Source organism: Leiobunum rupestre, chromosome 7, assembly GCF_980474605.1.
Source record: "Leiobunum rupestre chromosome 7, qqLeiRupe1.1.hap1, whole genome shotgun sequence".
In the NCBI taxonomy this organism is placed as follows: Eukaryota; Metazoa; Arthropoda; class Arachnida; order Opiliones; family Sclerosomatidae; genus Leiobunum; species Leiobunum rupestre.
In genome coordinates this window covers 41619698-41647284 of record NC_143390.1, presented here as the reverse complement: position 1 = coordinate 41647284, position 27587 = coordinate 41619698, and the positions used below count along the sequence as shown (strand labels likewise).

The 27587-nt window shown below is 37.1% G+C and overlaps 1 protein-coding gene across 1 annotated transcript; it reads left to right on the top strand.

Moving 5' to 3' along the window:
• LOC149936336 (homeobox protein SIX6-like) lies at positions 1 to 25633 on the top strand. Its single transcript, XM_090181177.1, has 2 exons — positions 1 to 1250; positions 24880 to 25633. The coding sequence occupies exons 1-2, from the start codon at positions 616 to 618 to the stop codon at positions 25226 to 25228; spliced, it is 984 nt and encodes a 327-aa protein (XP_090037303.1). The 5' UTR covers positions 1 to 615; the 3' UTR covers positions 25229 to 25633.
• The last annotated feature ends 1954 nt before the right edge of the window (positions 25634 to 27587 follow it).

Here is a 27587-nt window from a genome sequence, read left to right as displayed (position 1 = left end):
TCGGACCGACATCGAGAACCGGGCCTGGTTTTCGAGCCGCGATAGCTCCGCGATCCGAGTACGGTCGGTGTCTTCTATCCCCCCCTCCACCCGCCTCCTCCTCGCGGACGAATAAAACAAACCCCCCTCAACCCCCAGCCGTCGAGATATCTTCCCCCTTTTTTTGTCCAAACGATACCCCGGGTTTGTCGAGTATCATAGCGGACTTTATCTTCATCCCGTTCTGTTTTCGCGAGTTTAGTTAACCACCCGTTATTCTTCTCCACCGAGAGAGATCTCTCGTCGTACGTTAGCGTCGCGCGGGCCCGGACCGGCTAATCCCCTTCGGACCGTCGCTTCCCGACCACACCGCGATACGAGCCAAGACGCGTTACCAACGTCCACGCGCCGCTACTTCGACGCCACGCCAAAACCGAAGACTGGCTTAATTAACGATGGTTTTCGCGGGTTGTCCTCACGGACGTCGTTGTCTAATTGAGGTAACTCTTCACGGCGAAGAGTAGCTCGGTAATTGTCGGCGAAGTTACTCGAAGCGTCGCTATTGCGTCGGCGAGTGGCGACCGTCTTCGCGTGGACTCCGCTCGAGGTAGTGAACTGAATAAGAAAAGAGCCCGCATGGCGTTGGGCTTGGGACCCCCAACGACTGCGGGCGTGCCCGTGCCGACGGGGTACAGCCCGATGTTCGTCTTGCCCACTCTGAACTTCACCGTCAGCCAAGTGGCGGCGGTCTGCGAGACGCTGGAGGAGAGCGGCGACATCGAGCGCCTGGGCCGGTTCCTGTGGTCGCTGCCGGTCGCGCACCCCAACTGCGGCGAGCTCAACAAGAACGAGGCCGTGCTCCGAGCCAGGGCGCTCGTCTCTTTCCACACGGGCAATTTCCGAGAACTGTATCACATTTTGGAGAATCACCGGTTCACCAAAGGGTCGCACGCGAAACTGCAGGCCATGTGGCTGGAGGCGCACTACCAGGAAGCGGAGAAGCTGCGCGGCCGACCCTTGGGGCCCGTCGACAAATACCGCGTGCGCAAGAAGTACCCTCTGCCCAGGACCATTTGGGACGGAGAACAAAAAACGCACTGCTTCAAGGAGCGCACCCGCAGCCTCCTGCGAGAGTGGTACCTGCAGGACCCTTACCCGAATCCCACCAAAAAAAGAGAACTGGCGCAAGCCACGGGCTTGACGCCCACCCAAGTGGGCAATTGGTTCAAAAACAGGAGGCAGAGGGACAGAGCGGCGGCCGCCAAAAACAGGTAAGAATGACGATCCTTTCACCATTTTATCATACCATTCTGTTGTTTTTGCGTTCCTATACGTATGCCAATGATTGGTATCAAAAATCACATTATATACTTACTACCCGTAATAATAAATCGCTTCACGAAATTCTGCTACTGTTCTTTCCTTGAAACGTGTGTACCTTCCAAGGCTTTTGCTGATTTTTAAAATACTTACTTAATAGCTTTTAAATTAAAAAAAAAACATATTTACATTATTTTACGTAGTAAATTTGGCGGTAAATTATGCGGTGTATACATCCGCCGTGTTTTCCGTCGAAAATCGCGGCCATTGGAGCCCGCGAAGGTACACGATTCGTTTTAATAAACTTCTCCCGTAAGAACTATATTATAAACCTCTTTTAAAACATACCAACCATGCAAATGATTATTTATTTATAAATTTGCATATATGCCTTAAAATATGATCCGACTGTATATTTATAGTCTTAGATAATTTAAAATTGTACGGTATTTCAATTAATAAAAGCTTAACGCCAATGGGTCGTTGCGGTTAGGCTTATCGGCGGGCGGGACCTGGCCTTTTTGGCGGCTAAAATTGCCGTTTGGATCCGCTGTGCTGGGGGCCACAATGAACGATCATTAATTACCCAGTGAAACCCTTTGTTATCCGGGTCTGCCTTTTTTAGCGTACACGGCGTGGCGAGTGTAGCCCGGTGCCGAAGGGGGGTTAGGGGTGCCTCTCTCCCTCCATCTGGGTTCAAAGACGACCCGTGGTGTCCGAGATTGAGAACGTGAGGTTACGAATATCGTTTCTTAAAAACTAGAAGGAGCCTGTTTCACGCGATGAAATGTACGAACGGTATCTCGTATATCCTTGACTCGCTTTCTTTTCAACCTGATTATTAATATTATACCTGTATAATTTTAACCCCTTTGTTGTTGGAAGACCGTATCTCTGCCCCCCCTTCCCCCTTTTCATCGTGTATGTCTAAGCTTAAGAAATATACAAAGTAATTTTGGTGGTTGCCTTTTTTTTTTAGTGTTTCTCTTTTCAATTATAAAACGTGAATTGAAAAGTTTTAAATAGAAAACGAAATCTTTTGCGAGTGAAAAACTTGATATTATTGATCATTGTTCTGTGAAATTTAAATTCATTCTTTTCACTTGGGTTTATATTATATATAATTACTTATTGAGAACTTATCACTAGGCTGTCTGTTAACACCTGACACTAAAGTGGCGTCATTTTAAAACCAGGTTTTAAATGATGTTCAAAATTAAGTAAGTCAATCAGCCGGCGTGGAATATACACCAAACTTGTAGCGAAATTTGTGTATCTATATGCCAAGTACTTATTGACGAGCTTATTTGTTCTCATAGACACACGTGATATAAACTGTTACAACCTTGAGTAGTTCATACCATGGGAATAAAAAAATTTGGGCTCCATTACGTCACAGGTTAAAATATCTTCAACTAAAGTTAGCTATTAGAGAGGTTAAGCCAGTACTAGAAAATTTGTAGGCGTGTAGATGTAGCTTTGTTGTGTACAAACTACACTTCTAAAAGTTCCTCCATTCAGGTTTTCGAGGGGCTGCTTAACCTTTCTATTATAAAGGTGTTTACATTTGTAAAGACTCGCGACATTTAGTTCTTCAAAATCAGAGTTATTGGGAAAACCTTTAAATGAAAGGAAAGGGATTACGTTGTTTTATATTTCAACATGGTCTGACAACTCTCCAAAAAATCCTTGGAAATTCACAATACCGGGTTGTGAAATATGAGAAAGTTTCTTAAAACCGAAAATAAAATCTTAGTCGTACCATATGTAACATAATCGTACATAAGTATGTCTCTGTATAAAATTTCCACAGAATGAAAATTCAGTGAGACATTTTTTTCACAGGGAATATAGAATTTTTAGACTCTAAATGGAAATTTCTTGGAATAGTTTATTTAATAAAGTAAACATGGATCTTGCCCAACTTGTTAAAACAATTTGCACGTGCGCTGGAAAAAGCTTTATTCCTCTGGTAACCATAGCGCGCGCTCGTAGACTGTGACGTATTAGCAACATTGAAACAAGAAGTCCACTTTTATCAATAGAACTATGGCAGTGTTCCCGGGTGGTAAATACCACCTGACATTTATTGTGGCAAATAGTGGCTAAAGTGACATGGCAAATAATGATTTTTAGTGACAAATTGACATATAGTGGCAAATATTAGAAAAAGTAAAAATACTAATAAATTTTTCGTATGAAATACCATAAAAGCATTTTTAGGCTATTTTTGTAATTATCCTACGCGGGGTTGCCAAGAATTGGGTTATTTTTTATATTTATTTTATTCATTGCTAAAAGTTATAGCAAATAAAGTGTTCTAAGTGTAGAAAATTATTTGTTTCCCCTATTTGTCATTATATGCCATTATTTGTCAAATTTGTCATTATTTGTCACTATTTACCAGTGACATGGCCTATATTCGAAAAAAGTGACATTTTAGGAACACTGAACTATGGGAAGTGACGTAATTTACGTCATACGCCATGAGCAAGGTTTCAATAAAGCACGTACCTTTATGGCATACTTATGCGTGATTATGTTACATATGGTCGCACTTTTAAACAAAATTATGGAGTATTTGATTGTATTCCTATTATTATAGACTTGAGTTCAAAAAAACTTATAAAAATAACTATTAGTTCAAAGAAAGGGCGAATACTGTAAGCTTTAAAATAAAGGTTAAAATACAAAATTATCAATGATTGCAAAAACTGTAGAATCGTTCTTGTTACACTTTTTTAAATTACAAAAATTATAATAACAATAATATAAGGAGATCGAAAATTTAGACTATCACAACCCAAAGTTACCATCGAAGTTTCCTTTCGGTGTCTATTTGATGTACACTCTGTGTGAAATAATTACGGTAATTTCCCTGTAATATCTACGTAATCCATTTTGTATTCGCTGTAATCGGTGTACAGAAATAACTAGTTATCACGTCCAATTTTTATCCTTCTCTAAACAACTTGCGTTGTAGGTTTTTGAGACAGACCCTCTTGGCACGCGCGAACTTTGCGGTTTTGATTTATACCATATGCCATTTATTTGTATACTCCGGGACTAAATGACTTTGGCGTTTGTACGATAATTCGTGGTAATGTTGTCGCTATACATCTTAATTTGAGCATCCCATTGGGAATCGCTTGATGTGGCACAGATATAGAAACGTTCGGCGTCGGCACGCGATGCAACGAGGCCGACCGCGCTTTCCAGCAGATCGTAATAGTTTCTGCATTCGAATTTACCGTTCTTTTTCCAGCGCTAAAATTGTTTGGAGGGTTATCAGCCTATGGGCTTAATAATGTTTTGTATAAAGAATTTGAGAGGATCGCGTGTTCGAAAAGCATTAAGCGCCCCTTTGGCCAGTTTTCTCTGTCGATTGAGTTGCCCATTTTTAGCACCATTCGAGTTCGCACCCCATCTGGTGGCCTCTTCCCACCCGCCTGCACCACCGCCTCTACAGTCATTACGGATTGTAGTCACAGCCTTTTTTCGCAATTCCGGAACGCGTATCCATTAAGCCTTAAGTATTATTTACAGTTGATGTAAATCGTTATAGAAAAAGGATAAAATTATCGGTATGGAATTGCGTCGTTTTTCTATAGATCTAAATTCTGTCTCGTGTTAAATGGATTATGTTAGTCCAACTCAATCGTGACAAACAAAGACTCCTTGTACGAGTCAAAAATCAGTTTGGTTCGGCCGCCATCTTGTTTCAAAAAGTTTATTGATATTTATTTGCAGTAATTCTTATTAACTTTAAGAAAAGTGGTACTCTTCAAATATTTATTATAGCCGAATGTTTCAAAACAAATAAAATTAATTAATTTGTATATTCAGTTTAACCTTTTTAGTTTGAGTTTTATTGTTAAAAATTTTAAATAAAGAATTAATAAATTATATAATATCTTTAAAACTTTTACAATAAATTTAAAATAGTAGTTTTTCGATTATATAAATATTGTAACCCCAAACCTACATGCCCACCATTCAAGGTCACACTATACCAACGTAAGTGAATAATTACACGAAGTTAAGTATTTAAATTAAAACACTTCGTAATAAAATGTCCATTAGAGAAATAATAAACAATAAAGCCGCTAATTTGTCAAATGGCAAAAAGGACGTAAATTCCACATTAAAAGTATTGTTTCTCGACTCGAAACGTAATTCTTTTGTCTTTACATCCAAGTTTTAAAATTAGCCGAATCTTTAATTTTCTATTTCCTCGATTTTGTAAACATATCTTCAATATATCGTTAAACAACAATCGGATATTACGGAAATACCAGGAAAATAAGCCGGTATAAAAACTGAATTTTTAATAAGAGCTAAAATTTCCTAAGAGCAATTTATTGAAGTCGCAACAACGATTTCGAATCCATTAGTACTTGCTCTTCCCCCTCGAGTGTATTTTCAATCTGTACAACAAAGACCGCAGGGGGAGACTGGTGTGGCGGAAAATATTTGGCGGTTTCGAAGGCAATCTCTTGAAGCGTGGAATTAAGAATGTAAACAGCGAGAATAATTTATAATATCACGTTGCGCGCGCTAGCTGCCGTGGTTCTTCTGTTAGGCAATCATGTCTGCCCTATCCAATATTTTATATTCCTCAATGTGTGATCTCTCGTGCGATTTTTTAAAATCTTCTCCCCCCCCCCCACCCCCACCAAACAGTAATGACTAAATTGGCTAGTGTCAAATCCATTGTTTAAAGCTTATCCGAGACGTCCGATTGATAATTTTTTCTTCGGATTTAATCGCCGCTTGTGTCAAGGTTTGTTGTAAATACCCAGTTTAGTTGGGATTTTTATTAACGCAATGGCAATATTAAATCCCGTTATATACTGGATTGATAATATTTTGCAATATACTTGATCTTAATACAACCATAGAGTACAATTTAAATTATTACTGAATAGAAAGAATATTTAATACAATAAAACGTGTAAGGAGAATGCTTAAATTTATCTACGCAAGTAATTTCTTTATAATGATGAAATCATTTTGTAGTGAAAGTTAGCTACGTGATTTTTTTGGTAGCTGCATCCTAAATTGTTAAGGCAATTTTTTACTAGGTATCGTTTAAAAAGGGTAAATTTTGGGAGAAATTCCTACGCAGTGTAATTTTCAAATTTACATCCGTTAGGCGTAGTATTTTAAGTCGTGATGCGGTGTATGATTTTTCACTTTGGAAAATTATTTATTGTAAAATACTCGAGCTAATTGTTTCATTTTCATAGCTTAGATGGATACTTCTTTCGTAAAACATATTATACACTTCTGGTTATACGAAATTTTGGATGGAAAAATTGCTCAGCTCCACCAAAATTAAGTCAGCTTTTTTTTGTCAATCGTAATGCGTCATTATATCCTAGAAATCAGTCAACTATATAACCAGTGCCGTATTTCCTCCTAGGCCGTGCCCTAGGGGCCCATCCCTTTAAGGAGCCCTCCAGTGACCGTAATTACTTTATTCGAAGGCATAAATCTATAATATCAATCGTAATTTATATTGGAGAAATTCCTAGGTAGAAGATTTTGTTTTAAAATTAGCAAAATTTCTGCCTGGCAGTTTACGGACGCAGCCTTAAATCGAAATGTTGCATAATAATCGCATATTTAGTCGACGATTGTTAAGAGCTTTTATTAAGTAATATAACCGTAGAACTCAGACTTCTACGCTGAATCAGGGAAATTCAGGCACAGCCTAGTTCCAGGGATAAGAGTAAATGCAGCGCGTGAAAAGGGGACCCAAACTCCTTATCTGCCTATGGGCCCAGGATCTCTAAGTCCGGTCCTGTATATAACTAACTTATTTTTTAAAAAAATGTGACAGTGAAACACTATTTTAAGGGGTATTAACCCCGTTTTTTCACCCCCCCTCCTGAACTAACGAGATAACAAGCGAAGGCGACAGAATCTGCAACCCCCCCTTGCGAGAGAAGTGGGGGCGGGGGGAGTTGGGAAAAATTGTATTTATCGCTTACCTTTGTATCCGTCCCCTCGTAATGCTTTGCTCGAGGAGAAAAGCGGCCTTCCAGGGGACGCCAACATCCAATGGCTAATGAAATTTCTGCTTTCGGCGGCGGCGACAATCCGCCGCGCGAAGAGTGCCGGGCTGAGTTGTCCTCCGACGGAGAGAAGCGACGACGCGTTCCCGCGCGCTTTCCCGTCCTCAGTCTGTCCTCCGTCGCTCTTTGCTTTGGCCACTTACGACCCTCGTCGCGTCGACTTCTCCCCGTACTTACCCGATTGCCCGATCAAAGGAATGCGAGGATACGAAGCCAGTTTCGTTCCCGCTACCAGGTGACAATGTCCGCGTTTAGGTAGCTTTTTGCTTAGCTTTCTCCTTTTAGGCCTAATTAAGCGGGACGCTTTTGAAGGTGATTTTTTTAGTCACCATTTTCGCTTTATAACCCATCGATCAGAATCTCTGTATTGACGTAGTGATGGAGACGAAATTCTATCTCGTTGCGGAAAGAATTTGTCAATATTTTTTGATCCCGTCTATATTCCATTCTTTTATCAATAATCCAGCTCTTCACCGATCTTTTAAAAAGGGTCGGGGTGTGACTGAGTGTTTGATTTTAACATTAGATATTGCGCTTTTGGAATGTTTTTATCTTCATTTTATTAAAGTGACTCAATTTAATTGGCCCTTGAAATATAGTTCGGTTGTAGAAAAATTCTGGTTCTATAGTAGAAATTTTGGCTGCTAAGGGTGAAGTCGACTTCAATGGGAATTTTTTTAACGATAATAGTGCTTATAAAAAAGAAATTTCCAGCATGGGTTTAAAATGCGCAATTTTCTGTGATATTATAGTACCGCAGGAAAATGTAGCATTTGAAACCACGATTTCAAGTATAATTGGGCGAACTAAAAGTTTCGTTTATGGGCCTGAGACTACATGTTTGGGTTTGGCAGTCTTATTTATACCTGCTTTTTAGATCGTAATACGTAGTGGTATTTGAAACTTTTCAATCACGGTACTTAAAATTTCATCCTTGACAATACATCTCAAAATAACTAATATCAAAAGTATATAGATTAATGTAGTTAGATACCATTAAGTTATAGAGTGTGTTAATTAAATTAATCATTCAATTTTAATTCAATTTAGGATTTAATATCATTTAAATTCATCCATTCAATCATTATAATTGAGATTTGACTATTGGTACCACGATTTAATAATTCTAATCAAGATTTAATAATTTCTATTGATGTTGTATTAATTAAAACCGCAAAAATGTAAAAATAACTTAGATGAAAAGAATAATTATAATCATTGGACCACGATTCAATACAATTTAGTTTATTTTGACTTTACGCAAAACACAAATAACTACCGTTAGAATATCAAGAATATATTTATTAACGCTTGGGGGAATGACTGTACAGACGATATATCATGGTCGATACTGAAAAAAATAATGATGTTAAAATGGTGTGGAAAGGGTTTAAATAAATTCCTTAAACTTAACACTTTATGACCAAAGGGTTTCACAATAAACGCTTAAGGAATTTTCTTGTCCCAGATTTAACACCCTAAAAAGATTATAAAGGGTGGTATACAACAACGTAGTGGTTAGCACTTTCGCCTCGCAGCAATTGGAGCCGGGTTCGATCCCAGCTTGTGGCACTGGGTGAAAACTCGGAACAACTCCTTCTGCGTTGAGTTTGCAAGTTCTCTCCTCACTGGTTTAAGGGGTTTTCCCCCGAGCTCTTCGGTTTCCCCTTCCATAAAAACTTGTCAAGGTTAACGGTAATAGTTAGTGTAGGGAGCTGTTGGCTCGATCGTGTGGCATGCAGGGCTTGCCACCACCCTCCTACGCATTGTAACCCGGCCACCTGAATTAAAGGCTTCAAAAGTCGCTTGATGACTTAGGCCTAAGGTGGTGCCTTGGGTATTAGCCTAGCTGATTATTATTATTATTAACGTAAATAGGTGTGTATTTATATATACTATCCAAAAGTGAGTGTTTTTAGCAGACAACGCGTATTTTCTGGATGCGCTACGGTATAACGACATCTTTCCACCAAAAGCAAAAAAAATATATATAACACGGGACTTCAACTCCACTTTACTCTAAGGCTATCAATATTATTAGGCCTAATATATCGCGTTCTTTTTTCCAAATACTAATTTTGGTCACCGATAGATGGCACTATTACGTAGCGCATCCAGAAAATATTTTCCAAATACTAATTTTGGTCACCAATAGATGGCACTATTACGTAGCGCATCCATAAAATATTATACTAATTTTGGTTACCGATAGATGGCACTATTCCGTAGCGCATCCAGAAAATATTTTCCAAATACTAATTTTGGTTACCGATAGATGGCACTATTACGTAGCGCATCCAGAAAATATTTTCCAAATACTAATTTTGGTCACCAATAGATGGCACTATTACGTAGCGCATCTAGAAAATATTTTCCAAATACTAATTTTGGTCACTGATAGATGGCACTATTACATAGCGCATCCCGAAAATATGGGTCTTCTGCTAGCTGTCTCTTATGTGTTCTTCCCACGGGCCCGTGTCCAGCGTTAGGTATCTATACTATTTCATATATCTATGGTTGTAGCACTCGTAAGAGAGTAAAGTAGTCGACTAAAGGGGGTAAATTAGCAGCCTAAAGGAAGTAGTGTAGTACCCTAGAGTAGTGAAGCACCCAATAGTGAGAGCCCTAGCACCCTAAAGAGAAAAGCGTTACACTCTAAAGTGAATAGTTTAGCACTCTAAAGGGAGTAGTGTAGCACTCTAAACGGTGTACTGCAGCACCCAAATGAGCGTCAATAAATTCCCTCAAAGAAAACATGCTACACCTTTTCTGGTAAATGTTATTTTACACCTTTTTATAAACCATTTAGGGTGTTCAAACTGTGACATAGAGTGTAGCTTTCCCTCATCACGAAAAGGGGGAATGAAAAACGTCACCGACGTGCGCTTCTAACGCGTCGGAAGGCGATATTGCTTTTATGATTTTGTTTAGAGGGAAGAAATAAAAATCGTCGAAACATTTTTAATAATTTTCTCTGTAACGTGGTCTTTACTTGCGCTATAATATCCATCGCGAATTGACTAAATTTTTGTTGAAATAATAATACACCGTACAATCAATAAAATCTGTACAACTTGTCTAAATAGACATCCCCCGCAGGCATCCGCGAGAGGCAAGTTTGGAATTTTCCACGCGACCGCATCCTTAAACAGCGCGCCTGCAGTAGAGTCTAAATCTCTCTCTCTCATATAAAATAGCTTGGGTTGAAAATTTATTTAATTTCGCATGTAAATTATTTCGAATGAAAGGCTCGCCGTATAAAGCGTATGATTAGAGAGAGGCCTCGATTTGGTCTAAAAATCGTCGTCGCGGGTTCCGCCTTACTCCGGGGCTTCTCGTAATTTAGCATATGAATAGGATCAGGGTGGCTTCGTCAACACTCGCGCGCCGTAAAGGGATGAAATCGCGAATTAGATGATGAGCTTGCGGCCCGCGTATCACCGGGAAGCCAGCCTTACGCCCTCTTCATCTATGGCTTCCAAACGTCACCCGATAGCGTAACTAACAGGCTGAGAGTGGAGTCCAGTTTGCGTAGTCCGTCTTTTAAACGCGATACTCGAGTGAGGTCGCCGGTTGCGCCAATGTTGCAGTGTCAACTCTTATTATCGGCTTACGTACGTTAAGAAGATATTATTCGGATCCGTGAACGCGCCACGAGCGTATTTGCGGGGCTCGGAACAAGTCCTTTTAATAACGGAGGTTGCGTAATCCGCGACGCGCTGGCCAACTCGATACCGTCGACCGTTCCCGCGCATTTTTCGAGGTGAGCATTTTTGCCGAATATCGGGGAAATTTCCAATTTTATTTGCAGTTTATTTACATACGTGAGGAGATTTACCGAATTCAAATTAAATTCCATTATAGGAAATGCACGGTTGGATTTGTCAGATTTTTGACGGTGCTGGGTCACTAGGAATTCGTATACATAGTTACAAATGTAAATGAATAGAAACTAAAAAATAGAAACACTAATATTATTGCGTAAGTAAAATATTTCATTGTTAAAGGCCTAGGTTTTCTTCTGCGTGTCCCCCTTTAACTAAAATTTTAAAAACATATCGTTGACTAGCTTCGTCGGTGTCAACGCCATGATCAACAGATTACTTAACGTATAGATTGTGTTTAAAACCTTTTTCGAGAATGAGAGGGGGGGGGGTAGGAAGTTATGTTTTAGTTTATATTATACTAGCGTAAGGTTAGAACAACAAACTTTTATTAATAATGTAAATGAAGTTAAATTTTTGAAGAAATAATGAGGCCATATTTTAAGGCGAAATTTCTCCGCAAAGTCTTTGAAATACGAATTTTTCTCTTCATGGACTATAATGCGAAAAGGTAGAAAAGTCCATAATAAAAAGGGGGTAGAAAACCTAGACCTTAACAAAATTAAAGTAATGATAAAACTTACGAAATACTCAGAACAAAATGTCTTCGAGAATAATATAATAATAATAATAATAGAATAATAGAATCAGGGTTGGCAAGAACCAGCCAGACTGGTTTAAACCACCCTGTTTTTTACCACCGAAAACCATCCATGGTTAAAACCACTTTTTTTCATAAAAAAAATATTGAGAAATAAAATAATGAGGGCTAGATATAACCAATTGGATGAATTTAAAATTTATTTTGCACGTGAAATTACCCCGCCATGTTAGGATATAAAAGCGGGTAAATTACTTAGGCCTAAGGTGGTGCCTTGGGTATTAGCCTAGCTGATTATTATTATTATTATTATTATTATTATTATTATTATTATTATTATTATTATTATTATTATTATTATTATTATTATTATTATTATTATTATTATTATTATTATTATTATTATTATTATTATTACCTCGCAATGTAAAGGTACTGTCACGCGCAAAAACGTAATTTTGAAATCGGCCAATTTGAGCATTTTCGAAGTAATGAGGGCTAGATATAAGCAATTTGAGAATTTTTTATTAGTGGTTTTAACCATACTGGATTTTTTTAATTTTTAAAAAAGGTGGTTTTTTCCCAACCCCGAATAGAATGACTTAGTCGAGCCCCTCGTCTCAATTAGGGTCTTCCCTTTAAACCCTAAATAAACCCTCTAAAATATCCCCAAATATATACCCAGATTCTGTTACATTTATGTTTAAATGATAACATCGTAGATCACGATACACATTTTGACGTTTACATTTTTGCTTTTCGTCGGTTTATCAGCGAATAACCGCTTCAAGATGCAATATTATTCCACTACGCCGGTTATAGAGAACGAAACAGGATCTTCGATATCGGGGAATGTCTTATTGGTATATTTGTATGGCGTTTTTTTGCATGGCGTGGCGGGTATCAGTCCGTGATACGTCTTTTAGGATGTGACTGGCCGCAAGAAAGAAGCTGCTTCTAGACGGTTGGAGCCGGCACGCGTGTGGATAAGCGACGTACTTATATATTCCGCCTAGATCCTTCTTATACAGGGTGTTCCCTAAATGGTGGTAGGACCGAGCGTTTACGGGTTCTACAGATTATTTTAAGATGAAAATGTTCTATGGTATTTTTCCGATTTAGGCCACCTTTTCGAAGTTACGAAACAATCGATGTATGGACAACCCCCTAATTTAACATTACATTTTAATACCTTAACATAAATTAGCTGTTTCATTCAAAGACAAAAATATTCACGCGCTCACTAAAAAATCACGCGCCATTTTTTCGTTACCATGGCGATTATTTATTTCTTTTAGGAAATAGGTGAAAATAAACTTTACTAATCGTATTTATTATCTTTTTCCCATGGTTAAACTTTTTCTTAAAACTTTAATTAAACTTTATTAAAACAATTAAAAAATTAAATCAGGTAATCGCCATGGTTCGAGTCCCAACAATATGAGGTTTTTTATTTCGGCCACGTGCCGATGTCTTCGAATGAAACAGCTAATTTATGGTAAGGTATTAAAATGTAATGTTAAATTAAGGGGTCGACCATACATCAATTGTTTCGTAACTTCGAAACGGTGGCCTAAATCGGAAAAATACCATAGAACATTTTCGCCTTAAAATAATCTGTAGAACCCGTAGACGCTCGGTCGTACGACCATTTAGGGAACACCCTGTATATAGGAGCACGTGCTAGCCCGGGGAAAGGCGAAATTGGCGGTTACGCGCAGACTACAGGCACGCTGTCCCTCCTAGATAGATAGATAGATTGGTTCTACTTTCCTGGTCGAGGAATTTTAAGTGTCCGCGGGTGTGGTAATTACGGGGCTCTTAACGCGGACGCCACGGACGTTATTATTCACGCCCTCCAAGATACGCGTGGTTCTGGCTCGTCCATCAGCGTGCATGCGCCATGCTTATTTACATAGACACTTCAAAATGCGCGTCCGATCAATACAGGGTGCTAGTTCCCGAGCAGTACGAACTTTTTATTATCATATTTGGAGTAATACATAATCGGTAAATGAGCCCAATGCTCCGTGAGTGGGAATGGATATTTGACGCGGAGACTGAGAGACTGATAAATGAACTGATAACTCGTTTTAACCTTTAATTTGTACGGGTCACTGCTTCTCACAAAACTTACAATACATCAGCGTGTTACGGGGAAGCACCGGCTGGTCTAAGGAGAAAAGCGTCGCCCGGTATAAACTGTGTTAAAGCATAGCGCCGATTTGATTTGGGTCGGCGGCGGCGTTTCTCGAAAATCACCCGGTGGCACCTCGGCGCGCCGATTTTTCAAAAATCGTCGGCGGCGTTGAACTTTTTTGGCAGCGGTGGTGCGTAGGGGAAAAATTATATCCCCCCTTTTGAAAATTGGGAAAAAAAATTAGAAAATGTTTTTGAAGGAAAATAAAACAATTGATGTTACATAGAAAATCTCAAAAACAATTTGGCGGCGGGATCAAAATTTATCGGCGGCGGCGTTTTGTTTTAATTAAAATAATAATAACGTTTAAAAAATTGTTAGGATAGAACAATATAATATAAAATATTTTTAAAGCTTTCATTTTTATACAACTAAATTAATTTAAGTTAATTTTCGTAAAATATTAAAGTGAGTGATTAAGTTGACAACTAAATTAATTTAAGTTAATTTTCGTAAAATATTAAAGTGAGTGATTAAGTTCATGGACCAAATAACACTTCTATTTAATACATTGTGTTTATTTTTGGCCATCGACATTTATAACGATAAATTATATTTTAAATTTTAAAAAGTAGCGGCCATCTTGAAATCTAGTTGTACGCAATTGGGACTTGGCACTATGACGTCACAGAACGTCACACAGGCTTTTTGCTATAAATACACTTTATGTACCAAAAGGGCAGCCATGAATAAAGCTACTTAGTTCTATTATCCTATTTCGAGAATCTTGTAAGGTGATGACGTTAGTAGCTCCCATTTCCTTTTGTCGAGAGAGTTAAATAATACTTAGAAATCTATCAACTTAACGTTATTCTGAAAGGCCATTTTTGTTATCGCGTTATCCATAATTCAAAAGTAACATAGCAATAAAATTTAATTCAATCCCATTAAGCTTATTTTTAACTCTTAAAAGTTTCCTGAGTTCTCGTTTACCGCATGCATAATACCATAAGTGTATCATATTATAATATAAGTGTGATACTTCCTATTCTTCACACGCAAAAGTTTTACTGAGAGCTATTCACAAGACAGACTGCATTACGGGCTTCGTCGTCCGCTTGCTCCCGCGTCACACGTACCTTTTGACAGTGCCTCGGGTGACGACTAGCTCTCAGTAAAATATTCCCCAAAGTGACAAACTTATGGAACAATATTATAGACTTATAATAATACTAAAAGCAATTCAATTTATATATTGTGAAAAATAAAATGAATTATCATTTTTCTAGAAATAGCGTTACAAAAAGACATTATGAGTCGGTGGTATTCATGTCCCCAACAATTTTATTGTCTCTGTCCCGATATATTTCGTTTTGTCTACACGGAAGGGTCAGTATCGGGGGTCATCCATACATTATCGCGTGTAAAATAAATCGCGCAACATTTTCACCCGTTCATAGCTCTTTTTAGCAAAGGTCAACAACGCTAACATTATTTCTCTTCATATTTAACATGATAGAAACAAAGAGTTGTACTATTTAACCGCGAATTATAGTGAAATAATAGTAAACAGCGTGATTGGGTTGTTCCCCGGCTGGAAAATAAGTGGGTTCTCGAATTTCTAGCAGACATCACGCGAGCTCTCCATCGATGACTGCGTCGCGGAGGAGGGATGATCCCGGATGACGAAGCTCTCCTTTTCCGCATCCACCCCAAATCATCGCGGCAAACCGGGGTCCGTACCGATCGGATAGACATTTTAAAATAACTGCCCCGGACGATTCGTCGCGGGTCGCTTGACACCGAAGCCAAGGGCAAAGGTTAAGTCGTTGTTATTCGGGTGAATAAGTCCTCCGATGACGGTAGGATGAGTATGGATATCCGAATGGTCGTATGACGTTTTCGGGGAACGATGTACGTTTTAATGGCTCTATGGGATCGGGATGGCATCTGTTTTTAGGTAACCGATTCCCAGAACGCATCACGGCGTATGTCACTTGATCCCAGTTACGGCCATTGGACCTTTTTTGTTTCACATTTTTATTTTATTTTCCTAATGAAATATGTTTGAATTTGTGTGTGTGTGGGGGGTTGAGACGGACGTCGTGTTTACGAGATAGCTAATGATTTTCGTTCCGATGCTTAAAGATGTACATTAATCTTGCTCTGGTAAACATCCAATTTGAAGCCTCGATAACAGCCTAACAGGGTGTATAGGAAATCGTTCATCTTGTTGTTGTTTATTCTTTTTCCTCTTTTGTGATTGTGCATAGACGCTGAACTGTGTCCAATCCTATTTTCAAAAATGGTAATTCTAAAGTTATTTCACAAATTTCTAGTTATTACGTGATTATTTTGGTGATTTTTTAATTTGATTATGAAGTATGAAATTTTAAAATGCAAATATGTTTTTCACGTTATATTCATAGGCCAAAAAGTATTCAATTACTTTTAAATACTTTATACTCGTAAAAACGTTACAGGCTGCTTTTGGCAGGTATATTTTCAAACACCCCACCTTTCGGAATCGACCATTTTTTTAATATTTACACGAGTTAAATGTTTTCGCTTAGAGATATTTAACTTTTTTGTTAATTCCGATAACTATTTAAAATTTATAATTTAGATTTAGTTATTTTATAATTTAGTTTATTGATTCATTACACAAACATGAAATACATTGCTGTAGACGTTGTTGATGTCTGTGTGACATTTTTTAAACGCTACAACTATTTATATTACGAAATATAGTTTTTGAATTAAGATAATTTTAAAGAAACAATTAGTCATGTAATTACGCTCAGCAAAGAGAGCAATTCTGTTAATTTCAAAAAATAGCTTCAGTTCCCAATTTCATTGGATGCAGGTTACGTCTTTTCCAGTGTTTTATATATATACTAGACAATCTTAGGTTATGGTAAGGTTACACTAGGTTAAATGAGGTTACTATAATACTTGAAAATTACTACATTTAATCGAACGCCATTGTACAAAAAAATTCCTTTTCGACAAAGAGTAGCAATTGGAAAGACCTTGACTCCTATTTACGAACAAAAACCCTCCCTACCTCCAATTATAATAAGAATTTATTGATAGTTTTACCCATAGAGTAACCCACTCACATAGAGTGGATGGCTATCAGCTAAACTTGTTAACACTTTTCGTACGCAACGTCTTGGTTTCGAGGCGTGAAATAAACAAGTTGGCCTAAAAGTTAATGTACAATATCTGGTTAAAAAAGTAAGTTTATACTCTAAAAAATGTAAAAACAACACCAACGCCATTCGGACTATATTTATTCACGCCTGTAAAATAAGCTGGCTCGTTAGGATTGTTGTTTTATCCGCTTCCATAGGGTCTTCCACTCTATGTGAGTGGGTTACTCTATGGTTTTACCGTTAGAAAACTAATCACACTAGTAGTTAAAATAATTTTAAAACGTTTTTATTGTACAATAGTGGTATTTTAAAATTACATTAACTAATTTTATGTAGAAGACTGTCCCTAATCACTTTGCAATCATATTACTATAAATAAGGTTCACTTCGCTGATTACGTTTGTACCCTTGATCGATTAATTCCAATTAAATCACGATTAAGCTGATAAAATCATGATTAGAAGATTAGATCGTGATTAAACATATTAACTTGTGATTAAACGTATAAACTTGTGATGAAATCAATATTAAAAAGATTAAATTAATATTAAAAAGATTAAATCAATATTAAAAAGATTAAATCAATATTAAAAAGATTAAATCAATATTAAAAAGATTAAATCAATATTAAAAAGATTAAATCAATATTAAAAAGATTAAATCAATATTAAAAAGATTAAATCAATATTAAAATGATTAAATCAATATCAAAAAGATTAAATCAATATTAAAAAGATTAAATCAATATTAAAAAGATTAAATCAATATTAAAAAGATTAAATCAATATTAAAAAGATTAAATCAATATTAAAAAGATTAAATCAATATTAAAAAGATTAAATCAATATTAAAAAGATTAAATCAATATTAATATATTAAATCGTGATTAAATCAATATTAAAATATTTAATCATGATTATATTGGAATAAAAATGTAATACTGATTAAATCGACTTAAATATTTAATTGCGATTAAGATGATTTAATACATTTAATAGGATTAAATTCGATTTAAAGAGGAGTGATCTGCCACTCGCTACAAACTCAAATAAGTGTAGCAAAACCCATCTCCAAGAGCACCATTGTTAAATTTCAGTAGAACTAAATTATTTCGTCATCTTAGCAAAAATAAAACTTAGAGAAAACCTAATATACCCAAAATCTTTATGAAATATTGAAAACAGAATCATATTTTTCATAATTAAAATCGGCATCCGAATCTTTGAGCTATACTTGTTATTAAATATTCACGATTCAAAGTCTAACTAGTTCTGTTTGTATTCGTAGATTCAACTATATTCTAGTATATGTTGTTTATTAGTATTGCTCTTAATTAAACAATTCAGTTATTTGCATTAGCATGTGTGAAAAGGTGAAAAGTGAAAATACGTACAAAATTAAACAATCTTATAGTCTTATATTTGGACACTGCATTTAGTTTTTGCTTACTCTTCTACGAAAGGTGAATAAAACATAATATAGATCATCCTAACGGAAATAGCTTCTGGAGATTACCCGAAACGTACACATTCACGGTTCAAAATAGAGATTCGGACATCATTTCTCGGGTTAATTGTATTAAGGATCCATTAAAAGTGCTTTCTTTAATTTTCGGCAACACACGGAACAGGGAAAAGGCGGATTCCGCGGCGAAAAATAGTCATTTACATTTCAAATGTCCTAATGCCCTTTATTCGCGGTTTCCACATTAATCCTGCCATTGCAATTCGCTTAGTGACTCTTCACTATTGCTTAATTTTTATCCGCGGAAGTGTTCCAAATTTGCGCTTATTGGAAAAATAGACTATTACTATAGCATAGAGAGATTAAGCTCTAACAAAAAAACGTGTAGTCACAACTAGTTGACTATCTGTAACTTCACGTCATTTTATTAATTACGCGGAATTTATTTCAAATAATCTTAATTACGTAAAAATACTGTTAAAAATCAGAAATTATCATAATGAAGTAACTCGTGTAGTAAAATCCAGACATTCCCTACGCGTTTTAAGGCCGTATGCTTAACCTCTTTAATATTATCTAATTCTATCTATGGCTAAAACGGATATTTTTTGGGTCGTGATACAGGTATTGGATTCAAATCAATACACGATATAACGTGGCACGGTTTATAAGTAATAAGAGTAAATATACCATTCCCCCAAAATGTTTATCGTCAAATTTAGTAGTAACGCTTGTAGCGCCCCCTCTAATTATTTAAGTAAAGCGTCGGTGATGAAAGAGGGGGGGGGGTTGTACTCAAATTTATCGATTAATTATTCTCACCCTATTTGTCGCCCCCATATATTCACAATGGGAGAAAATTATATGGCAGCCACGTAGTTTGTACCATAACTTTTTTCATAAATATATTTTGAAAAGGAAATAGGCTCTGATGTAGGGTTCGTGGGTCTTACTCGCACTTTGTGCATCGAAACAATATAGCTGGTTAAATATGGACTCTAGAATTCCCTGCATTTTACTGCAAAATCTACTAAATGTTTGAAATATTCGGTTCGTATTTAGTCCAACCCTGTGTAGGGATTTGTACTTATTTAAAGGGATTACAAACTAATTAAAAAAAAATGCAAACTTTTTTTAACGAAACTAGCGCCCATCATTACTAGCTTTTGTTATACCTGGTGGCATAAAAGTGAAATTTGTTGAGCCACTATAACAATGGCACTTAATACTTTCTTTAAAACTCATTTTCTCGATGTAAGAGTTTTAGAAATATTGAAAAATTTCTTCAAGCGCGCAACATTATCGGTATAGTCATTTACGAATACTTCTCTCGTAGCAAATATCTTATGTACTTCGGGTATAAGTAACTTTTATCAAATGCGAACTTAACTCGGCCGTTTCGGCTTTTTGTTAAAGTGAGAAAGAATGAAAAGAGAGAAAAAATCGAATCGTTATTCAATTTGAAAAAGGGGCCAAAATGAGCCTCGTTTTTTGGGGTTTAGTTTTTTTATTCCTTCTTTCGCTCGCTCGTATCGCCAGGGGGCGTTTAGAACTTACGCGTGCAATTATTGGCGACGTTTGACGAGAGCTTGACACGTTAAATACGTGGCTCGCGGGTCTTTGCCGCCTCGCATATGCGCAGCCTGATGCCCATTTCAATGCTTCGCTTTCGCAAAGCGGGCTTTGTGCAGACCGCAACGGAATTATTCCGACTGAGGTTGTTACGAATATCTAACGCAACTAAAGATCGCAAATTATGTTGCCAATTATTATTAAGAACACGAGGGGGTAGAGAGAGCTCTCTTTTTTAGCGTGTGTAGTATCTGAGAAATTTGCCGCCCATGACCAGGGGCGAAATTATTAGTCCAGGTTTGATGTATAGTCTGTATATTGAGTGGATAATTATACTCTATGGGTGCGTTTTACCATTACCCTAGAAAAGCAGACCTTTTTTTTATATAAATTGGTAATTATTAAAGTTTTTTTGGCACAAAATAAAACAGCTCCAACGCTAACAAAAAAAACTAAAATGAATAACACATTAAGTTTCAAAGATTTTTTTTATAAAGTTCCATAATATATGTTTGGTATAATTCTAAATCTGATACAATTCCTAAAAAATATATCTTTGAAAACTTGAAAATCCTGAAATTAATTGTAAAAAAGTTGATTTTAGGAAAACAATATCTCGAAAACAGAGTTTTTTAAAAGTCGTAAATACGCAGTGAAATCGTACTCAAAAATCTGAAATTAAATTTAAAATATAAAGGACAGTCTAAAATTTTCAAGATCTGTTGATGGAAAGAAATGTTAAATCTTTAGGTTTCTACACTACAGCAATTTGGAAATAGACTAAAAATTGGGGAATTTAACGGGGAAGTTCGAAATTTTACTACCTTATTTGACTTAAATATTTTCAAATGACTTCACTAGATCATCGTAAATCTGGCAGAAATCTGAATTTTTTCTACAACCTTGAATTCCCTAAAATATGTCATATTTAAACAAATTTCGAAATATAAATTCAAATTGAATAAATTAATGGAAATTCGCCTAATAATATGTTAAGGTAATTGTCTGAAATATTTCAAAATTATTTTACAAGGTCATAATTAATCTGGAAGAAATTCGAATATTTTTCAACAGTCTTGAATTAACTAAAATATCAAAATAGAAATCGAATAATTTTTATTCGGAATAAGGCTAATAATATATTAATGTAACAACCTATTCGTAAAAGTGACTTTTCGTGTATATAAAAAGATCTCTATTATGTTGAGTCGCGTAAGCAAGGCAATACGGTCCATGACAGGCCGTCATTGTCTTATGGGCAGATAAACTGTCAGAACATTTTGTTCAACGTCGTAATTATCCATTTATATCTGACCGATTTTCCGTCGGCTTTTGCATAGTTTCGTACACACACGAGCGCAAGCAGCTGACGTCTTTATGAATTTATCCCACGCTTGTTTCCAGATAATCAATCGCCGATTTTTAGCCGTAAACGTTCGCTTGGAAAACAACTCTCACGGTTGGGCCCCCAAATTATCGCCTCTTACACGACGAGGGGGCGGTTGAATCTCTCGTTGACAAGGCTTACGCCGCGACATAGCTCAAAATATTGATTCTCTATACTGGTGTAATACGTGAAAACGAATAATATAATTGAAGGTAAAATTTGTCACTGTAATATAGATTATGTGTACCTTGGCTAGGGATGTTACGGGGAGATATTTATAGCTATCAACTACGTTTTCGTTCGGTGGATATCAAGAAATAATTTTCAAATTAATAATTCGAGGTGAGACGCGGCACTTCTCGTTGACAGTGAATCGCAGGTGAGAATTTGCATATTACCTTGTTATTCTTCGGGGTTTGGTAGAAAAACGACCCGCGTATATATCGACTTTATTGTGTAAAGTTTTGAACTACCGCGTGATATGTTTAAATAGGTGGTATGTATGATGACGGAGAGTGTAAGTGTCAAAACCAACGTTAACGATGTCTATATTGTGCAAATTATTTTTCTCTACGTATGTATAAGCAGCTGGGCGGACATTTCACTTCGGTGCTAATGTATCTTCGTCAGATTTATGGGAAACTGCCTTAGTTACTAGACGACATTTCGCAGTTTTTAACTGGAATTGTATTGATTTATAGTTATTTTTCAGCATTTGGTCTCATTTTTCAAATTTTAAATGGCTGAATCGGATTGAAAATGTGAACATTTATCTGATTTTTAAAAAGTTATTGAAATGCCCGAAAAATGTTATTTAATCTTAGTCTTTATATTAAGTTAAAGGCCTAGCTTCACCCCTCTCGAAAAAGGATTCAAACCTCTTTTTTGCTTCCCCCTTGTAACTCTTCTAGTGATAGCGACTATCAGCTTGCTCTTCCATATCGAAGGATTAAATGACCGACCTCTCCATATCGAAGGATTAAATCAGACATTGTAAGCGCTGTCAAAATTGTCAGCAGTTACAATGCACTTGAGAACCGTGAAGTCCGAACTACGAGGTGACCGTCGCTAGCAATAGGGGGATAACGAAGGGGAAGGCCAAAAGATGTTTGAACGTCTTTTTGATACTGGGGAGTGAAATTTTCTGAAACTAGGCCTTTACATAATAAAATTATAAAACAAATATCATCATACTTGAAAAAGTTACTGCATCGAATAAGAATATAATTTCGGACAATATTCCACAAATTTATATTTGAACTCTGACGTATTTCACGTATTGATATATGAACTCTGACATATTCCACGTATTGATATTTGAACTCTAACATATTCCACGAATTGATATTTGAACTCTGATATACTTCACGAATTGATATTTGAACTCTGATATATTCCACTAATTGATATTTGAACTCTGATATACTTCACGAATTGATATTTGAACTCTGATATATTCCACTAATTGATATTGAAATTCGGATATTCCACGAATTGAATATTAAATTGAGACCTATTTACTGAATTGATATTTGAACTCTGACGTATGCCACGAATTGATATTTGAACTCCGACATTTGACACCAATTGATCTTTAAATCCTGGCATATTCTCCGAATTGATATTTGAACTCGGACATGTCACTAATTGGTCTTTTGGTACGTGCAAATACCATTCTAACTTTTACAACACTACTTGGACGATTTAAATGTTATTACCCCATTTCCAGTCATTTTTGTAAAATCTTCACATGAAATATCTTCCATCCAGCGAAACACGCTGTAGTCGTTAAGTACTTCTATTGGAAATTTTACGCTCCCTCTGTTACAATTTGTTATATCACTACTATACTCTGAGTTATACGTAGCGAATCGCCGTGATGGCTTACTCTTGTATAACGCACACTCCGGGAGTTCACGAATTAGAATCGGTTTTCTGTACCATGCGCGCGGAATGTCAAGCATGAAATTGAACAATGTCCGTGCGCGGTTCCTGCGGAGTTGGGAGCCAGTTTATAACCGCAGTCACTGGTTTATCATTTTTGTGAAACGTTAAAAAAGCTATTTTGTAAGGTAGCCATTAAGGTTTTTGTGGTGAATGCACGACACGGGGGGGGGGGGGTAATCTATTGAAGGAAAGGGGACAGTCTTAAGAGGTTCGCTCAGCCGTGTAAATATGGAGAGAGCCCAATCCGCGTATGGATAACCGGTGTCAGGAGATGTCTTCCGACAGATCTCTACGACGGGAATATACGGGGAGACCCTTTGACGTTTCATAATGGCTTTAGGTCCTTAGTAATTGAAGACCCTCGGAATAAAGACCAGTTCGCATTATGGCGGTTGAGGAAATTCAAACACTCGGACGACAATTTCAACGCTATTACGTTATTAGATATAGATTTTCTTTTTAAAAACTAGCCTAGCGCGAACGCGTCCTCGGTGGTAAATTTTAACCTATAGGAAATATCGGATAACCTCGGTGTGTCCGCGTCGGGGACAATTGAAATAGGGATGTTTTCTCGTTGAGTTTGAGCACGGTCTCAATGGAGTACGCTATAGGCTACCCCCTGCGTCGAAATCCGGAGAGAAATTATTTCGCGACCGATATCCCGTCTCATCTACCCATCCATCCATCCATCGGGATGAAAGATGTATATGCCCCGAAGCCATCCTCCAGCCCATCGCGATAGAGATATGCCCCTGAGATACCGTACGCGGTGGTTGCAGTTATAGTAGTCCCCGCGACCGGGATGGCGGTTTTTATAATAAGGCATATGTTCCGATTGATGGGCTGAACCTACGTATAGTGAATGGGATCTGATTTTTATACGCGGTCGTTATTATAGCATTTCCTTCACTGTGGGAGGCCATTGTCCCGCTATACATACATATCGCGTTCAAATTTATATCCATACCTCTTTTATAAGCGCGTTTAAAAGCCGTGTCCTTTAACGGACTTTTCCCTTTATCAATAGATAAATCTTTTTTGTTTGACAAACTTACCCTGTTCTATTCGAAGAGTCGGACATTTGCCAAAATCTAGTAAAACATGTATGGTAAAGATCCTCAAATTCAAAAGTCTAGAATTCCTTCTCATAGACTTTGTACTGCAAATTTAATATTAATCAAACGTAACAGGATTTAAAACAAAACAAAAATCCCATAGGCAAAAGAGGCATATTTTTGACACTTCTATTATATTTTCTCAGGATCCAGAATCGTATGACACAGATCAGAATAGAGATCTGTGTAGACGAATGGTCATAGTAGGCAAGCGTATCGACCTCTAAGATAGGCCGAATAAGTAACATAAAGCGACGTGGGTTTGAGAATTTTGTGTTTTTTGTTGCAGACTGCTTCAGCAACAAATTCAGCAACAGCACTTGCACCATCACCGGCAGTCGGCGGGCGGTGGCTCTCATCACTCTTCGTCGGCCAGTTCCGCCAGTGGACTGGGTTCCGGTGCCGGCGCCGGAGCCGGCGGCAGCAGCCACTTGCACCACCACCACCATCACGCGGGCCGGGACGATGTCCATCCGTTGCACGGCGTCAGGAGGCCTTTGCCGATCGACGACCACGACACCAACGGCAGCTTCGCCAGTTGCAGCAGCAGTAGCATCGAGCCGGGCAGTCCCGCGGTCGTGTCCACCAGCTCCGAATCCAGTCGGTGTCATTCCCCCATTGACCCTCAAAGGCCGTGACCTTTAGATGATAATTATAGCGCTTCTATAATCCCGTTTATTTTACAGACCTTTTTCTCGGTCCTCCCGGTGCGCGTCTCGGCGTCGAGTCCTCCTCGAACATCGAGGCCCGCAACCATCAATTACTCCCAGCACCAGGCTCCTTTCTAGACACTTTTCCTCGTTTTGCGGCTCAGTTAAAATTCACCTCTTTAACCTATTGACATTATAAAGTACTCTCGTCACAAACCGTCTTCTGCGTTGAACCTTTTCCAACCCGTGCCATTGAAGACCGATCCTCGACGTCGTTCACCATGTCCGACCGAGTAGGAGCCTTCTTCAATGGCAGATTCGTTAAAGGAAATTCAATTTTATTTAGACTATCTTCGCCACAATCAGGGATTTTGACAAAAATCCTCAATTAAATTTCTAAACACGAAATTTGTTTTGTTTGCGTTAAAAATTGTCGCTTGTCTTTACAATTTTCTACTACGATATAGAAGATAGATCTATTTAAGAATTACGAAGAGTTTTATTATTTATTTAATAACAAAGTTAAAGAAATTTAAATTGCCCCTCCCTTCCATGGACGGCGTCATGAACTGGAGAAAAAACCTACAAACAAACCAGACGAGAGAGTGGTGTTCTTTATTTATGTATAGATATGTGGTCTTCTACTTCCGGAGTCCACGATATTGTGATGTAGTGTACAGATCTAGATTTAAAAACAAAAAAAAAACAAAACAAAAACTATTTAAAAAAACATAAACTTCTCGTCGTGTAATTATACGTGAGACGGAGCGATAATAACTATTGACAAAATATCAAAGATGGAAAAAGACAAGATTTCGAATCTGACCATTTTTCTAAGAACGTTGCGATATTTTGGGATTCTAAAAGTCGACAAAAAAGACGCGCGTCTGAAGCTGTTAATGTTGTAAATGAAAATTTTCGTCAAGTTTATTTTTTTCTAATAATTAATTAATTAATTATTCGTGTAAATTTCCCGTCCCGCCCCCTCCAATGGAAGAAAAAAATGTTTTGTCGCGTTGAACCGCTGTTAATGATTATTGATAAATAATATAACTCCTATTATAAATATGAAATAAAGGGACTGAAAAAATGCCGCTTTACTCTCAGACTCGTTATTGACTCTCACATTCTAAATATCTTCTCTTCAAAGTGTATATTTTAATTTTAAGGGGGATTCTGTTGTATTGGATTTTTATCGTAAAAGATTTAGTGGTATTTTTTTCGTAAGAAATTTAGAAACAATATTTATCGCTGTTTCTTTTAAATTTAACTTAATCTTATTTCCAAGTTCCTAATAGTTTATTTACATAATTTTTAATTATACTTAGTAAACGCCATTTGTTTAATAATTTTGAGATAATTTCATCATTTGATTTTCATTTACAATACTTCTACATTATGTAAGTATGTACATGGACTAATTAGTCCATGGTATGTCTCTTCAGCAATTTTTTGGTGGTTTTGAGATTTTTACATTTGGTGTACTATTAACCTTTTCAGGTTCAATTTATAATTATACCTATAGATAGTTTAGTTACAGATCATTCTTATTTTTAATTACAATAAAATATAGTTTATTAATGAGATAAGAATAAATACATATATATAGAGTCATTCGTAAATTAGATGTCCGAGGCCTTAATAATAATCAGCTATGCTAATACCCAAGGCACCACCTTAGGCCTAAGTCATCAAGCGACTTTTGAAGCCATTAATTCAGGTGGCCGGGTTACAATGCGTAGGAGGGTGGTGGCGAGCCCTGCATGCCACGAGATCGAGCCAACACTAACTAACCTCGACAAGTTTTTATGGAATGGTATAGTGGCGTTGGTAGGCAAGCCAAAATGTTATAGGTTCGATTCCTGCCCGGGGTGATATGATATTTCTCAATCACTCTGGTATGGAAGCATGTGCAGAAGTAGTCCTTGGTTTAAAAGAAACTTCTATAAAATAGTTTATTTATCTACTACTAAGAATACGTCATAATTGAGTGCTTATTTGCGAGTGGTTTTTGTCGCTTTCTCGCTGTTTCCACATGTCAACCATCGTTCAATCCCCTTCATACATTTTGAACATAATACGACTCATCCTCGAATACATTCGACGAAAAACGGGTTTAAAAAGGAATTTGAGGTAATAATTTCCTGGTGTTTTTTAACTTAACTCGTCAGTTCTGTCGACGAAACCGGCAAAAGGCGTATAAATATCTCTAGTCCATTACCGTTTCTCTCGTAGCGAAAAAAGAACCAAAAATACGATCATAATTTAGAGTATTTTTTCTTTAACAACGCTATACTAGAGTCATTTTTTCCGCGCCAACAATTTCCTAATAGGAAAGAGAATAAAA

Coding starts and splice junctions, on each gene's coding strand:
- LOC149936336 (XM_090181177.1), top strand. CDS start 616: ATGGCGTTGGGCTTGGGACCCCCAACGACTGCGGGCGTGCCCGTGCCG. Junction 1,251..24,879: donor GCGGCGGCCGCCAAAAACAG/GTAAGAATGACG, acceptor TTTTTGTTGCAG/ACTGCTTCAGCAACAAATTC.